This window comes from Nanorana parkeri, unplaced genomic scaffold (genome assembly GCF_000935625.1).
Source record: "Nanorana parkeri isolate BGI_ZX_2015 unplaced genomic scaffold, ASM93562v1 scaffold37, whole genome shotgun sequence".
Taxonomy (NCBI): domain Eukaryota; kingdom Metazoa; phylum Chordata; class Amphibia; order Anura; family Dicroglossidae; genus Nanorana; species Nanorana parkeri.
The window spans coordinates 553,844-570,170 of NW_017306305.1; the positions used below are offsets into that span (position 1 = coordinate 553,844).

The 16,327-nt window shown below is 41.1% G+C and overlaps 1 protein-coding gene across 1 annotated transcript; it reads right to left on the reverse strand.

Annotated features, from left to right (window-relative positions):
• Positions 1-11,346: 11,346 nt before the first annotated feature.
• On the reverse strand, positions 11,347-16,327 carry OXSM (3-oxoacyl-ACP synthase, mitochondrial). The gene is made up of 2 exons (XM_018570110.1): positions 15,334-16,327; positions 11,347-11,762 (listed from the first exon to the last, which is right to left on the reverse strand). The coding sequence occupies exons 1-2, from the start codon at positions 16,314-16,316 to the stop codon at positions 11,360-11,362; spliced, it is 1,386 nt and encodes a 461-aa protein (XP_018425612.1). The 5' UTR covers positions 16,317-16,327; the 3' UTR covers positions 11,347-11,359.

A 16,327-nucleotide genomic window follows, 5' to 3' on the forward strand; every position in this document is an offset into this window, starting at 1 on the left:
CAAAGGAACATTTAAAAAAACATTTGTCAAGTCTCTGATGGCATTATTGAATGTTTTGTCTGAACAGTCATAGAAAATCTGACCAGAGTATACCGATCTTAGAATGACACTAAACACCGTAGTTAAATCTTAAAAATGCATTAAAGTACCTTAACTATGTAGCTTATTTGTCTATCACTCGGCTCCTCACATCATCTCTGAATTGGTGCTGACACTGTCCTACCTTCTGGAGTGTGGCTTCTTTTGTCCCCGTGGTCCCTGTGTGTTATAAAGTAGCCACCATTCCAAGCTCGCTCCCGTGATGGACTACTTTCCCATGCGTTCTGGGGCGGGAGGGGGCAAGCCCTATTTTTTGCATTTGCAGTGGAACGGAATGCAGGCAAAGTTTTGACACGACGCTCTGGAATGCACTGCATTCGGTGTGAACAAGCCCTTAGTAAACTAAACATGAGATTGTAGTCCATCTGAGGAGGGAGCTTGGAGTGGTGGCTACTTTATAACACACAAGGACCATGGGGAAAAAGGTAGCCACCCTCCAGAAGGAAGAACACTGTCAGTACCAATTCAGGGATGACTTGAGGATCTACAGCCAAGTGATACAGAAATAAGGTACATATTTGTTAATAGTTAAAGTGTATTTCCACTTTTGAAGTCAAATTTAGGAAAACCACTCCATATGTTCATTATGTGTTCCTATTCACATAGCATACTGAAAAATAACTTACCTTTAGGATGTTTTGTTACAGGAAGCAAATGGCTGATTCAAGGTTTTTCTTAGCTCTTTTCACAGTGGTTTGTCCAATGGAAAGATTTGGAACTGAAATTCGGGGATTGTGTTTATCTGATAAGCTTCACTAACATATAATGGACAAGCCACCTCAGATCCCTCACCCCTCCTAACATTTCAAAGATATAGAAGCTGGAGGAAACTTTAACTCGAACCCAAGTAAAAGCAATTTAAACTGCAAGAAGCAATAGGTGTTATCCCAATTTGGCTGTGAAAGTGGAAATGCACTTTAACAGGGGTTCCAACCTTTCTCCACTCTATACAGAATGTTATATTTTAAAGCGGAACTAAGCCTGAAAATAAAACATTTTCTAGTAGCTATAATTTTATGGTAAGAGACACCTACTCTGCCGACACACAATGACATTATCCTTCTGCTGTCAAATGTTCTCTCTGTGTACCAAGCCTGTGGTGCATGCACTGCACAGTGAACATTTCAAGACCATTCTGTAAGACAATAAGAATGAAGCCAGGTCCTGGTACAATGTATCGCCACCATATATATGCAGGAATTGCATTATCAGTGGCCACCAAATGGCCGAAAAGAGAAGACAACAAATGCATAACTCTAGGACTGAAAGATCCTACTTATCTCTCCCTTGCTTGGCAATGTTCTTGAGGGGGCAGGGTAGCTGTCTTTGCCATAATTAAGCCTGTCTGTACCGTACTGCCAGATTTCATTATCAGTTGTTAAATAGATGTGCAGGACTGTCTAGCTTAACTGCACATTGTCTTCTTTTCAAAGCAGTAGAAGATGCCCATAAAGTCCTATATATAATCCTGTTCCAAAAAAACCCTCAAAAATATTTTTAGGTTATCTGCATGAATAGGAACAAAGAACATATAGCGGTGGGGGCGTCTAAATTTGACTGCATAGGTGGGAATACACTTTAAAGTGGAGAGGATGAGCGAGGCTGAGTCAAACACAGAGCTCCATCTAGTGGCCCATCTGCAAATTGCTACATTTAATACAATAACAAACTGTAAAAGCAGATATGTAAAAATTTGAAAGTTGCTTCAAGGTAAAAGCTGCAATAATAATTTGTGTTCATTGAAAATACACTAAAGTTTCCTTTTAACGGGAGATCCCTGCTGTGATAAGATAAAGGCCTCATCTAGCCCTATTAGTCTATTTATAGGTAAAAAGATACGTCTATTGCTGGTTGATAACCTGCTCTAATTCCACTTGGCATTCCCATAATCAAACTACACTCTTATCTTCTTTAAAAATGTGCCCTGATTTAAAATGTGCTTCCCATGAATATCTTTGCTGTGCACACTCCACTGATTCCTATGTCTTTGATAAGCTCTGGATAAGCTTCAGTCAGTCATATTTCAACAGATTCAACTTTAATTTTCTTGTTGTAGTTAAACATAAAGAAAGCTATCTCCTGTGATAATCTGCTTGCTGCTTCCGGGGATAATGAATTTTATTCTTTTTCTGCAGAATTATTTTACACGTGCTCTCTAGATATGCATAGACATTGCTTAAGGAACCAGCAAACATAAAATGTAAGCTATTTTATATGAAAGAGCTATTTTTTTGTAAAAGCAATTAAATCAGTAGTGACCTAGTGGCTTTTTTTTTTTTTATCTTCCTCCCAGCATATAGCTGGGCGAATGCTCTTCTTATGCCTTTACTGCCACTAGATGGAGTCAAGGAGCAACCTATGCTCCTCAGCGACATCTAGTGGCAGTCGTGTTGTCAGTGGCGTCACAAAGGGGATGCGGGGGGTGCGGCCTGCAACCGGGTGCCACCATTGGAGGGGTGACACCAAAATGACTGGTAGTCATTTTGGTGTCACCCCCTATGAAAAGTCAGGCACTCGGTCACGGACGAGATGACAACGAAGTGGAGTGCTGGTGACTTCTTCTTTTTTGTCTATGTGTGGCAGCGCCATCCGCAGTCACTTCGAGCACCCGTCTTTTTCTTAGCTGAAAGGAGGGGACCCGGCGGCATACCTCATCCCGCCGAGTAAATGTCCCCTCTTCTCTCTGCCGGCATCCATCGCAATGTCTTGCACATGCCGTCACGGCGTGGTGACACCCGGTCTCCGCTCCGTGTGTCACCCAGTCTCAGTACACCCCTGCATGTTGTGCAAATGGTATTTACCCAACTGTACGCTGGGCAGAAAATTTACTTTGGTTACTTGCAATGTATTGTGATACCATGATTGTACATCAATAAAAGTGTGTGCTGGTTACTACTTCCTATCTACTTAAACCCAGCACTATCCACATGTTACCACAGCACCCAACAAGAAGACTTATCAGTTAGGTGTGCTCGCGTTTCTACAGAAACCCAATTGCTGACTCGCTAGCCAGTGTACAGCGGATTTTGCATCAGACACTTTTTTTTTTTTTTTCTTATTTACAAAAAGGTTAGGAACGGCTATTCCTCCACTTATCCTTTAGGAGTTTAGATTTAAAGTGATAATAAACTCAGGACTTAAATCTTAAAAACGCATTCAAGTACCTTAACTATTAACAAAAAATGTACTTATTTGTGTATCAGTCAGCTGTAGATCCTCAAATCATCTCTGAATTGGTGCCGACACTGTCCTTTCTTCTGGAGGGTGGCTACTTTTGTTTCCCATGGTCCCTGTGTGTGTTGTAAAGTAGCCACCACTCCAGTCTCCGTTCCTGTGATTGACTACGATTTCAATACAAAATAGTAAACTAAGCTTGAGATTGTTGTCTATCATGGGAGCGAGCTAGAGGTGGTGGCTACTTTACAACACACACAGGGACCATGGGGAACAAAAGTAGCCACCCTCCAGAAGAAAGGACTGTGCCAGCACCAATTCAGAGATGATTTGAGGATCTACAGCCAACTGATACACAAATAAGATACATTTTTGTTAATAGTTAAGGTACTTGAATGTGTTTTTAAGATCTAAGTCCTGAGTTTAGTATCACTTTAAATTCTTGCAAGTGCCTATTCCTGACAGGTTCTCTTTAAACAAGATTTTAACTGTTCATGATATCTTCTTGCACTCAGTTTTACTGTCTGAATGATATAGATGTGGCAGTTGGTAAGTATTTTGTTTTTGCTCCGTTTTACCCTTTTACTGCTTTGTTGTTTTCTATGGAAGTCTTCACACCTTTGAGACCAATGACTTTAGACAAGTCGTTTTATTATCACTTAAATAGACATCAGAGCATAAAAGGAAAAACAGTCAACACATTAAGAATACCTGTATCTGTTGCAGTTTTCCCCTGTGCTAAGTAAATTTTGTATACATTTTAACATTTGTGCTTTATTTTTTACTTCCTTCAGTATACTGTATATTATGTCATAAACGAGGGTAATTGTTTCAGATTATGGAATACTTTCCTTGAATATTTCCAGGAGGCATTTTCATTTTTTTTTGTTTTGTGTAGTAAACAATTATTGTTTTTATTGCAGGACATTTGTTACCTATTTTTTTTCCATTTTTGGGGGGCAAGAACTTAATAAAAATGTGTTGCTTTTTAAAAATAAAATGCTGTTTAACTTTTTTTGTTTCAAGAGTTGTTTTTGAGAATTTATAAATGTTATAACTGAAGAGAATAGATGGTATAGCAAAAATAGGGCTCGCAAATATACCTGGGCCCCAGAGAAACATGGAAAGTAATAAGATCATAGCACAATCCACTAAGTTAGTACATATAAATTAATCTGATAGGAGTATCCAAGTACAATAAAACATCTCTAAGATCTTGCTGTGCCATGTGTTTGTGGAGACACACAAAGCTTACTATCGCATAAAAGTGTGGTTCCTTAGGACTCTGTAAGGGAAAGGAGCCACCCTAAAACAGGATATTAGGACCAGTTAAGGAAACTTAGGGGTCTATTCACGAAGCTGCCGAGGGCAGCCGAGTGAATGACCGATCTGAAGTGAAGTGAGCCGAATACTTTTTGTCTAAAACATGAAATGCTGTAACAGGGCTGGAGAAATCCCAGGAGTCAGGAAACCAATGCTTTTTAAAAATTACAGCTGGCGCCTAACTTTTCTATGACACTCTATAATAATATATCGCCTGGCTGGGATATGTTCTATGATCTGACTCTAGATAGTGAAACTATCTGCAGTTATTTACAAAAAATGGTTTGTCATGTTGTTTGGCTGAACAGTAAAACTGTGATACAGACTGCAATATAGTGGTTTGTTCTATGTATCATCGAAGGTAGTTTTTATGAACTCAGATACACTTTGATCCATGGAAGGCTAGAGCTATGAGTAAGGTTTGCAGCTGTAACATTACTTAAGACACAACATTTTAATTGTCTTTTTATTGTGATTGGTGATAAGGGTTTTTTACTCATAGAGTTGGGTTTTAAGGTTGGGTTGGGTTTTCTTTTTTTTGTAGCAATAGTAGAGTCTTGTACAGTGTTGCCATTAATTAATCCAGAACTTTATTGTCATATTTTTTCAAAGGCTATCTCAGGGTGGGGCCGCCACCATACTGCAAGAGTTAACTGCTCATTTTTGTCTAGGGGTAAGGTGTAAAGCATTTTTACTTACCTGATCCCTGCTCCCCCAGTAGTTGGCGTTCACCTTTTTCCTTTCCACTCAGGCTTGTTTACTTTCAGTCAGCACCCTAACGTATAATGCAAGACTATGGAACCTACATTAGACGTGATGATGGCAGTGGGCCTCCAACCACAGGAGCAAAAAAGGTGATCGAGACTGCAGGCTCCGCTCTTGGAGCCAGCAGGAGCAGGGATCAGGTAAGTAAAAGTGCTTTGCAAAGGTCCCGTAGGCAAAAATGAGCAGTCAACCCTTGCAGTGCGGAGTAGCCCCACTGCAAGGGCAGTTTTATTAAAATAGAGATAGGCTTTAAAGATGCAACCTTTTGGGTCCCCTTATAAAGCCTGACCAAAGAACCTAAAGGGACCAAAAGCTCACATTTTTAATAACCTAAATTAGCCACTTAAGGGTATCACTTAACTCAACTGTTGCTGGTGCTGCATTACTCGCATTTTTGGCCACCAATCAACAAGCATTACCCCTTAACAGGTACCCCCTGCTCTGCAAATATGTTTTTCCACTTTACTATCCCCTTGACACATCCATATTTTGGCCACACCCCCAAATTTGCTGCCAGTCACTTGGCCTTCAGCCCACATATACAGCACAAATCACAGGTCCCAAAGTGCTGGGAAATTCTTTGATGTGCATACAAGAAAAATCTGACAGAGTTTCTAATCCTTACCAACTCTGTTGAGAAAAAAATACAAATTTAGGCTTGAAGGCCACATTTAAAATTACTAGCATTTTTTTTTGTAGCCCTCTTGAAAAGAAAAAACCTTGTTTACATAATGTTGTTTTTAAAATCGTGACCTTTTTTCTAAATATGGTTTTAAATACATTTAAGTATTTATTTGAAATATATAGATATATATTGTTTTTAATTTTACTTTTAGTGGCCCCAGGGCCCTTTAATAAGGGGTTATTCCCAAAGGGTTGTTAATAAGACGTTGCTGCCATCTGCTGGAGTGCTTCATTCAAAGAACCTAGAGAACCCACTTTTAAAACAGCCCATTTATGAAGATCAGCAAAAATATTTGCTTTTCTTTTCTCCACACCTTGCCCTATTTCATTGCAAAATGTCTCTCCATTTTATAGAAGCCTGGGATAGAAATCTGAGGTCAGAGTAAAGCTAACTTAAGGAAGAAAAAAGGTGCCATGTTAAAACATGTTACTGCAGCTTTTTTGATCAGTGTGACATATCCCCCAAAAACAAATTAACTATTTACCTTTTGCTTCTGGGCCCAGCCTCCGATTTTTCACTAGGTGGCCAGATCATTTTTGCTATTTTTTTATACTTTTTTTTGCTATTTTTTAGTCAGAGCTTAGTAAAAGATACCACCCCCCTTCCCTCCAAAACCATATATTTTCTGAAAGCACAGGACTTTAAACATGGTGCTATTGATTTTGTACCTTATTATGGAAATGCCCAAAAAGCACATGAAAACACGCATACAGCATCGCCTAACAACAAAAGCATGAAAAAAAAGGAAGGTCACAGGTGTGAAACCAATGTGAAAGTAGAAAAAAAATACTTTTCTTATGTAACCCCCCTTTGCCTCTTCTTACATCTAAATAAATCTTATTAATTCTTCCCTCTCCCTGCTTGTCTTAGCTCATTTTTCATTTGCCATTTTTTTTTTAAATATATTGTTTAAACAAAATGTGTGTTTTCTTTATTTTTTTTGGTTCAATTATTTGCTATGGTGAATAAATGATAAATGGGACAAATAACAAAAAAAAAGGTATGTTAACACTATGGTATATATATCTATCTATATATATATATACCTATCTATATCTATATATATATAGATATATATTTATTTATTTTTTACATACACACATAGTTTGCCTAGCCATTCGCCCTTCAAATCTCTGCCAACGTTTGTTCTGTATGAAAAAAAAACCAAAACAAAACAAATGTCCTTTATATATTTTCTTTCCAGGTTGAATGTAGCATGTAACATTTGAAAAATGGCCACTAGATGGAGTTGAGGAGCATGGGCAATAAATACTTCTTTCCTACAATCCTCCACTCTATCTAGTGACCATATTGCGGTATTTACCTGAAATTACATTCTATCTGGAAAAAAAAAGCCTTGGTTGTCCCGAAGAAAAAAAAATACACGCCTCAAGTTACTGTTTACTAAAAAAATAGCTGAAATGTATAAATGGCTCAGTAGCTTTTAACTAGTTCAAGAAGGGGAAAAAAAACAACTTATAGCATGTGGAGATTTAAAGGACATGTTCATATTTAATTTGAAGCTTGTTAGAGCAGGGTTCTTAATCTAAGCCTACCTAAAATGCCACTACAACCACTACCACCACCCAGGTCCTGTCTTACCCTCTCTCCCTGACAGCTGATGCCTCTTCCAGTGTTTACATCCCCTGGCCTGAAATTTTCTCTGTAGCTTGCCATGCCTGCACAGTTACTCCCCCTAGACTTGAGTGGGGCCATGCACATACACTTGGCACGCTAGGTGTACAAAACCTAATTACTAGACTAGAGCGAGTAACTGTGTAGGCATGTCCAGTGCCAGAGTATATTTCAGGCCTGGAGCATGTAAAGAGGCCGGAGCATGTAAAGACCAGAGGAGGCAGCTGCTCTCGTAGAGCAGTAAATAGGCATTTCGGGGGGTAGTTTTAAGGGGTGAGAAACCTTACCCCTTAAAAACACATGCACATGTTATAACTAACTGCACACACTTTGTATATACACCTTTGACACTTGACCTGTTGTAATATCCAAGGCCCCCAGTACTGAATTTTAGCCCGTCATCTGATTGAGCACTCCCTGCTGCCTAATATGGAATTTCAGCATATGGAGGACCCACTTTAGTTTTAGCCCTGGATCCCATTTCCATAAAAACAGTCCCATGACCAATGACCAGTTCACTTTTGCTCTTGTCCCTTTATATGTATTATTAGAAATATTAGGAAATGCGGTCACAATGACATGCTTACAGTAATTACAATCTGATTACAACTATTTAGGAGTAGCGGGCATTTGCATTTACTGCTGGCTAACTGGAATTTGAGAATGATAGCATTACATTTTAAATCAATTTACATTGCAACATCTCCCAAGAAATTGATCATTAAAAGGACTTTAAAAGAGGTTAAAAGCTATCCGGAGATGAGGAACATAAGAGATTGGATGTCCTCCTAGTTGTAAATATCGCTTCCAGATGGTGCACTGTGACAATTTTTCGATGAAGTATTTTTAGATGACAGTGAAACAGAAATGAATGACAGCACTGAACAATATACAGGTAGGTGGTCTGGTAAACAATCAAGCAAAATTGGTCTAGCTTACTAATGGTGAGCAAGAAACAAACCTGATTTAGTGAAGAATGTGAAATAGAAACATTTCAGTACACACGATCTGGTTAGGGCTGGATTTAGACAAAACGAGACCCTGAACAAAAATGGAAATATGCTGAACCAATATACTAGGTGTGTTGTTGGTGGTAGTAGTTGCAGGGGGGTTGCCACAGAAGGAAAGGGTGAAAAGCAAATATAAAAGTTGAGTGTAATGAGCGTACGGTCAATTGTAGACAAAGGGAAACGCGGGTATGTTTTTAAGGGATTTGGATAAATAGTGATACATTTTTTTAGCCTTTAGGCTGGGTTCCCACCTGGGCGTACCATAGGCGCGTTTTTTATGCTCGTTTTTTAGCACGTTTTTTCGTTCAGTGAAACGAGCGTTCGACACTCGTTTTTATCCCTCCCTGGCGGTATGATTTTTTTTTCCCTTTATTTTCTCTATCTTTTTTTCGGGTTTTTTTTAAAAAAACGTTCATTCTTCCCGCCAATTCAGCCCCCCTGCGACGCGGCCACTCGCCAGGGACGGAACCCGGAAGTCGGCAGCGGCCGGAGGACACAGCGGGTATCGCGGTCAAGGTAAGTCCTATGCTGTATTCCCGAGTATGGCATTGGGAATACCAATGGATACGCGCAGAAAAACGCCCCAAAGAAGCTCCTGTACTTGTTTGGGCGTAGGGCGTTTTTAAGCGCGTTTCCACGGGCTGAAACACGCCCAGGTGGGAACCATGCCCATAGGGATTCATGGGATTTCACTTGCTAAGCGTTTTTCAGCGCTTCGATCAGCGCTGAAAAACGCCCAGGTGTGAACCCAGCCTTAGAGTACGTACCAGCAGCATAACAACCTACCAAACTTAAGTAGAACATAGTAGTTTAGCACATGTGCTGTACGTCAACATGAGAAAATACTCTATTGGATGAAAAAGCTACAGTATGTACAGTAGAAGCCAACCCTTCTCATCACCACAAGAACAACATCCTTACTGTGAAGCATGGTGGTGGTAGCCTCATGTTGTGGGAATGTGAGAGCTGTAATATGAGGACCTACCATAACATCCAGTCACTCTGTAAATAATTACAGAGGCCCTTTCACTGCATAGTTTTGTGCAGACCTAAATAAGATTGTAATTTGTGTGTTGAGGTTAAATGTTAATTTGCATGAAATACCCATGGAGTACCTATTGATTGCTAAACAGATGGAACAAATGTATTTCTCTGTAGTAAGCTACACAAGTAGCATATATCAGAAATCAATATTTGATGATCACACAATGCTCCGATCATGTGCGACAGATCGCTACTAGTGATGAGCTTGGTGTTAACTGGCATGAGTTTGCCCAAGCCTGCACAAAACTGTGACCAACACAACCCCCTCCCGATCCAATCAGTTGCAATAGGCACATTCTAGCCCCACAGCTACACAACACAAAGGAGTGAGGAACACCCCTTCTGCAACTAATTGGATCAGGAAGGGGTTGTTTTTATCGCAGTTTTGCGTGGGCTTTGGCGGACTCATGCAAACAGGGTTCACACCAAGCCTCAGCTCATCACTGATGTGCTACAAGATGCTATTTCTTGCTACTTGTGTAGCTTACCCCAGAGGAAGCCACATGTTAAATTTTTTTAGCACTACATTGCTACTCTAGCATTGAATTGCTGGTACATTTAGTAGCTTGATTGAGCTACTAAAAGTCTCCCGTGTTGGTCTTGCCTTATAAGGCGACTGCAAGCAAGTTGGCAAATCTCTAAACAGATCAAAATTGCATGTGTAGCCCTATATGATCTTCAGCTTTCTTAAACATTTTTAAAAAACACCCTTCCTGTGATAAGTAAATATATTCATTTTAGTATACATTAAAGCAGATTCCTACCTGCATCTGTTCTAGAGATCTTACAAATACTAACATTTTCAAAAGAAAGTCAGTAATGGCAGTTTCCCATTACAGGTTCACTTATTTTAGGACAGCATAACCTTTTCAAGTGGACAAGGGGATGCAAAGAATTAAAATATGGTCTTGTAAAACTCAACATCACCCTTTGGACTATGAATGTACCACCTACACTGAGTGGCCAGATTATTATGACCACCTGACGTTTGTAGGCAAATTAGCTATAATTTTGTGCTGAAGTTGCTAGAGGGCCAGACCGTTATAAATAGGGAAGCAGGTTGTTTACCACGACAGGAGAAGTTTTTTTTTTTTTGAAGATACGGGTAAACAACGCGATTTAACAGCTTTTGAACGTGGGATGATTGTTGGTGCTCGGAGTCACGGAGCGAGTATCAGCAAAACAGCATAATTCGTTAAATGTTCAAGAGGGGCTCATTGTTAAAGTGTTTAAAGAACGGACTGTCAGCCAAAAATTTGGGTCTGAACTTGCAAATTGTGGCCGTCAGCGACTAGTCAATGTTAGGGCAGAACGGAGAGTGGCAAGACTGGTACAAGACAACAGAAGGGCAACAGTGCAGTGTCAGATTCCTCGCATCACCTTTCAACATCTCGTGGAGTCACGAGGCGGCCCAACTAAGTCATCTCGTGGAGTCATCTTGTGGCCCAACGAAGTACTGATGGTGTGGTCATAATAATCTGGCCACTCAGTGTATGTAGCAAAGCCATAATAAAGACGTAAAGCACATTTTATTCTAAGTAATCATAGATGGGATCTGAAAATAACATTCGCGACAGAGAGAAAATGTATCTTTTATTTATTTGTATTTACAAATGTCAAATTTTCACAAACTGCCAAAACAAAGTGCAGCATTGGTTCCACCAAAACCAAATGAATTGCTCAGTGCTACACGTCTCTTCCCACACTTCCACTGCTGGGCTTTAAGAGGGATATAATTGAGGTCAAACTCTGGTTCTGTCCTATCAAGGTTCAGAGTGGGTGGTAAAATTCCATGATAACAAGACAGAACCGTAAAAGCTGCTTCAATAGCACCTGCCGCACCCAACAAATGACCGGTAGCACCTTTGGTTGCAGACACTGCCATTGAATATGCATGGTCTCCAAAAAGTCTCTTGATAGCTCTATTTTCAGCTGCATCCCCAAGAGGAGTAGAGGTGGCATGCGCATTAATGTAGGATATATCTTCGGTATGTAATCCTGAATCCGCAATGGCTGCTTTCATGCACCTAAGAAAAGAAAAAAGTATAAGGACAGGGATTCCTAAGACAAAATCACATTTTCCAGTCTGTGCTGTAAAATTGACTTCAAAGTAGTTTTTTTATGTTTATTTTTCTGTGCCGTATTTTCAAGATCATATTACACAAGATTTGTGTGTAGCTTGGCAAGTGCAATCAGTATCCTAGATGAACAATCTAATTAAAAAAACACATGTATTCTAAGTGATTGTTCTGCCCAAGGGCTCAATGCAGTCTATTGGTACCTTTGTTAAAGCAGTACTAAACTGCAAAACTAAAACTGATCGTTCGGACCCCCAGGTGGCGTTTGCCATAATGTACCAGTATGCACAGCATAGTAGCACATTATGGCTGACTTACCTTGCAGATGATCCCCTCCAGCGCTGAGATGTCAGTGCTCCCTGCCACCTTCTGGATTTCCATGTTCTCCCAATCTTCTTCTGGGTTCGGCATCCCTGATCTCTTAATTGGCTGGGATGATGTAACTACCATGCATACGCTTAGGATCTTGCTTGGCTTGTGCACTGATCTGCTCAGTGCACACAAACACTGGCAGACAGGGAGGCAGCATTTATGACAGAAGAGAAACACTGTGGAGGGGGATTTATCAAAACTGGAGCAGACAAAATCTGGAGCAGCTGTGCATGGCAACCAATCAGCTTCTATCTTCAGTTTGTTCAGTTAAGATTTGAAAATGAAAGAGAAAAGCTGATTGGTTGCCATGCACAGCTGCTCCAGATTTTGTCTGCTCCAGTTTTGATCAATTCCCCTCAGAGTCTCTTCTGTCATAAAAACCCTACATGTCAGGTTTTTTTTTAAGCTTTCCTTCGCTTTAAAGGATATGTGCACTTTAAAACAAAGTGCACTTTTCCCTTCGGCCCCTTTACCTAACCTAGCCCACCCTCCCACTCCACAGACTTCCTTCAATCCAACGGCTACTGCCTTTGGTATTTGTTTTCATATCCAGTACCACAAGTCTCACTGTCCTGGCTTTGTCCATGCAGTACAACCTTATAGACTTGTATGGTGCTGTGTCCTGAAGCCGGAGATGAAGGCAGATGGCCCTGCAGAAGTGCATGGCACTGTAATACACAGAAGCAGCCAGGACTAAAACAAAAACTGGAGGCCATGGCCGTTGAAGAAAGGTAAGTATGCATCTGTGGCGGAAAAGGGTGGGTTAGGATTGGTCAAGGTAAATGGGTATGTGCACTTAAGCTGGCCATACACCTATAGATTTTCTGCAGATTTTCTATGGTCAGATGGAAAAAGTGCAACAGATTCCTCCGTCTACGCTCAACTGTGTGGATGGAGAAATCTCCCGCCGGGCCAAGCTTCAGTATCTTGTTAGTCGGCTCCGCTGGCTCTCAAAATACCTGAACAATGCCTGCATCCAATCAGATTGTTCAGGTATTTTGACAGCCAGCAGGGCCAACTAGCAAGATAATGAAGCTTGGCCCAGTGGGAGATTTCTCCATCCACACAGTTTAGCGTAGATGGAGGAATCCGTTACACTTTTTCCATCTGACCATAAAAAAATCTGCAGATAATCTATAGGTGTATGGCCAGCTTCTTTAAATCCATCAACCATAGATTCAATAGGATGTACAGATGAACTATCAGACAGACCTTTATTCCGATCACATACACACCATCTCCATAACCATTGTTTGATTTATGAAACTGTAGATAATGATTCTAATGATCAAAGACTGATCTTTGCAGATCCACACATGAAACCTGTAAAAGATAGGCTTGGGCCTGCAGTAAAAGAAACACATAACAAGGACTTTCAGAAGTAGCCGTCCTTTCAATAAAACCACAGCAGCTAGATGTTTTCATTATCCTGAAAGCTTCGATTCCTGGACTATTCTCTGCATTATAGATTTATTCCTGGGTGAAAGATTACAATCTTTTCCAAGAAATTGCAGCTTTTTTTGATAACTGCATTTTGTATTCTGCTGCGGTTCAGAGGGAAGGCTCTGTTAAACATAAAAAGAAACAGAGCCAATTAAAACACCGCAGAAGAAACTTAAGAAGGTGAATGAAAGTTTTGTTTCCATGGAAACAGATGATATTTGTATGCAGTGGCCAACATGCAAGACTAAGCTATTGAATATGGATTCCACCAAGACTACAGGGTATAAGGAAGAACATGATCCCAGGTAACCAAAGTAGGTGGAACTTAGTGCTCTGTAGCTGAAACCATGAAAGGACTTTGAGCTCTTTTCTGCAAGCCATTGTCACATTTAAAGTGATATTAAACCCCAATTTACAAAAAAAAAAATCATATAACATAGTGCAGTAGACCCCAGCACTTAGCTTGTTTGCATGTCTGGTTTTCTTTTAAAGCCACATTCAGGGAAAAACTATTTCCCTACCATCCCTCCCACCCACCTCTAACCTTCCATGCCAAGTGTTTAGCTTTTTCTTACCTGCTGAAGCAAATTATACTCACCCACATAGTCCGCCCATCCAGGTCCCTTGCCGATGCCATTTCCACTGTTAGGGGCTCTAATCCAGTGCCGCAGAGTCACCAGTCCCCTTCGGCTGACAACAGTAGTAAGGGTCGACTGATACCATTTTTGCAGAACCAATACCGATTATGGGCCACCTTTCAGGCCAATATCAGGTGCCATTATTACATATATCTATGTGTTCATTTGCTGGCTGCAAAAATCCGCAGCTGGCAGCTGATTGCAAAATGCAAACAGCAGGCATGAGGTAGGTGCAACAGCCAGCTTGCTATTGCAATCTGAAATAGCCAATAGCAGGCTGTCTATTGCTCCCGCCCACTTCCTGCTGTTTACATTCAGCTGCAGAATCTAGTCGCCGACAGATGAATGGGTCCACGGGTGTGTGTGTGGGGTGGTGGGGTTTGTGGGCACACTAGAGGCACTGGATGTGGGGGCACTCTGGAACCACTGGAAGGTTGTGGGTGGCATACTGGAGGCACTGGATGTTCGGGGAGACACTGAAGGTACTGGTTGTGGGAGGCACTGAACGCTGCTGCAGGGCGCCTACCAATGGACCGATACCAATTATTAAAACATTTGTGAAGTCCGCTTTGTGCCATTGGGTGGCACCGCAGGTGTACGGAAGTTGCATCCTCCCCGGCACCCGCTGAGATGCTGCATGGTGCATGTGCTGTACAGTGTACACGGAAAAACAAAAAATCGCTAGGGGAGAGGGGAAAAACGTTTTTGGGCAGAAGAGACATGCATGAGGTTTTAAATTCAATATAACAAGTAAACAGTTTAGGGATTAATACCGTGTCAATCAAATCTATACTTCAAATCAAAAGTATGGCTCAGGGCCCATTCACACCACATCCAGATTACCTCCAGACCAGACTGTATCCCAAAGTATGGCTTATTTTAAAATGATATGCATAGATAAAAATAGGTGTTTTGCTTGTAAGGAAGGAAAAGGAGGAACCAGGGAGGCAAAATATATGCAGATTGAACTTCAGCTTTAACCACGGCCAAAAACTGAGATGACAGACTGCTAATAGCTGTTAATTTCAAGCTTCAATAAACTAAAGACTAATGCATAGAACGTTTACCTGTATGCACCATCACCCTCTGAACTAGGAGCAGTTATGTGACAAGCATCTCCTGACAGTCCATAGCCCAAAACTTCAGCGTAGATTTTAGCATTCCTTGCCAGTGCGTGCCGATATTCTTCTAGCACCAGCACAGCAGCTCCCTCTCCCATGACAAATCCTTCTCTTTCAGGATGGAAAGGTCGACAAGCTTTGTGAGGAGATGCATTGAAGCTGGTACTCAGCGCTCGAGCCCTCGCAAATCCAGCAAGTGACAACGGGCTAATGCAGGACTCTGTTCCACCAGCCACCATAACATCAGCATCCCCATGGGTGATAAATCGAAAGGAGTCTCCAATAGCATGAGCCCCTGTAGTGCAAGCGGTGGATACGGCATGATTTGGTCCTTTAAGTTTATATTTAATACTGATGTGCCCAGCAGCCATATTGATTAGTATCCTCGGGACAAAAAAAGGGCTGACTTTGTTATATCCTTTTGTTTGAAACAGCATGGCAGTCTCTGTGATGTCATCGAGAGGCACCATTCCCATGCCTATCGCCACCCCAGCGGTCTCTTGTTCCTCTTCAGACTTTGGGCTCCAGTTTGCGTCGATGATTGCCTGCTCTGCGGCTGCTAAGGCCATAATCGTAGCAGATGACATTGCCTTAATATCTGACTTCGAAACATATTTCTCTTCACTAAAATCCCCGTCTGCATGACCTCTAGGTACACGAGCAGCTACTCTACAGGGGATAGTTTTATATTCATCCCCTTGAAGAGCGACTATTCCATTTGCTCCTAGTATGAGTCGATCCCATGCCAGCTGTGTGCCAACACCAAGAGGGGACACTATTCCAATACCTGTCACAACAACGCGGCGGTCAGACTTTCTTGATGTAGCATTACTCAGACCTCTTTTCTCCAAATAAACACATCTATAAGTGTTACGTAGTAAAGAGTAACATTGGCAGGTTCTTACTATGCTTCTCAGAGGAGGAGCCATGAGTAGTCTCG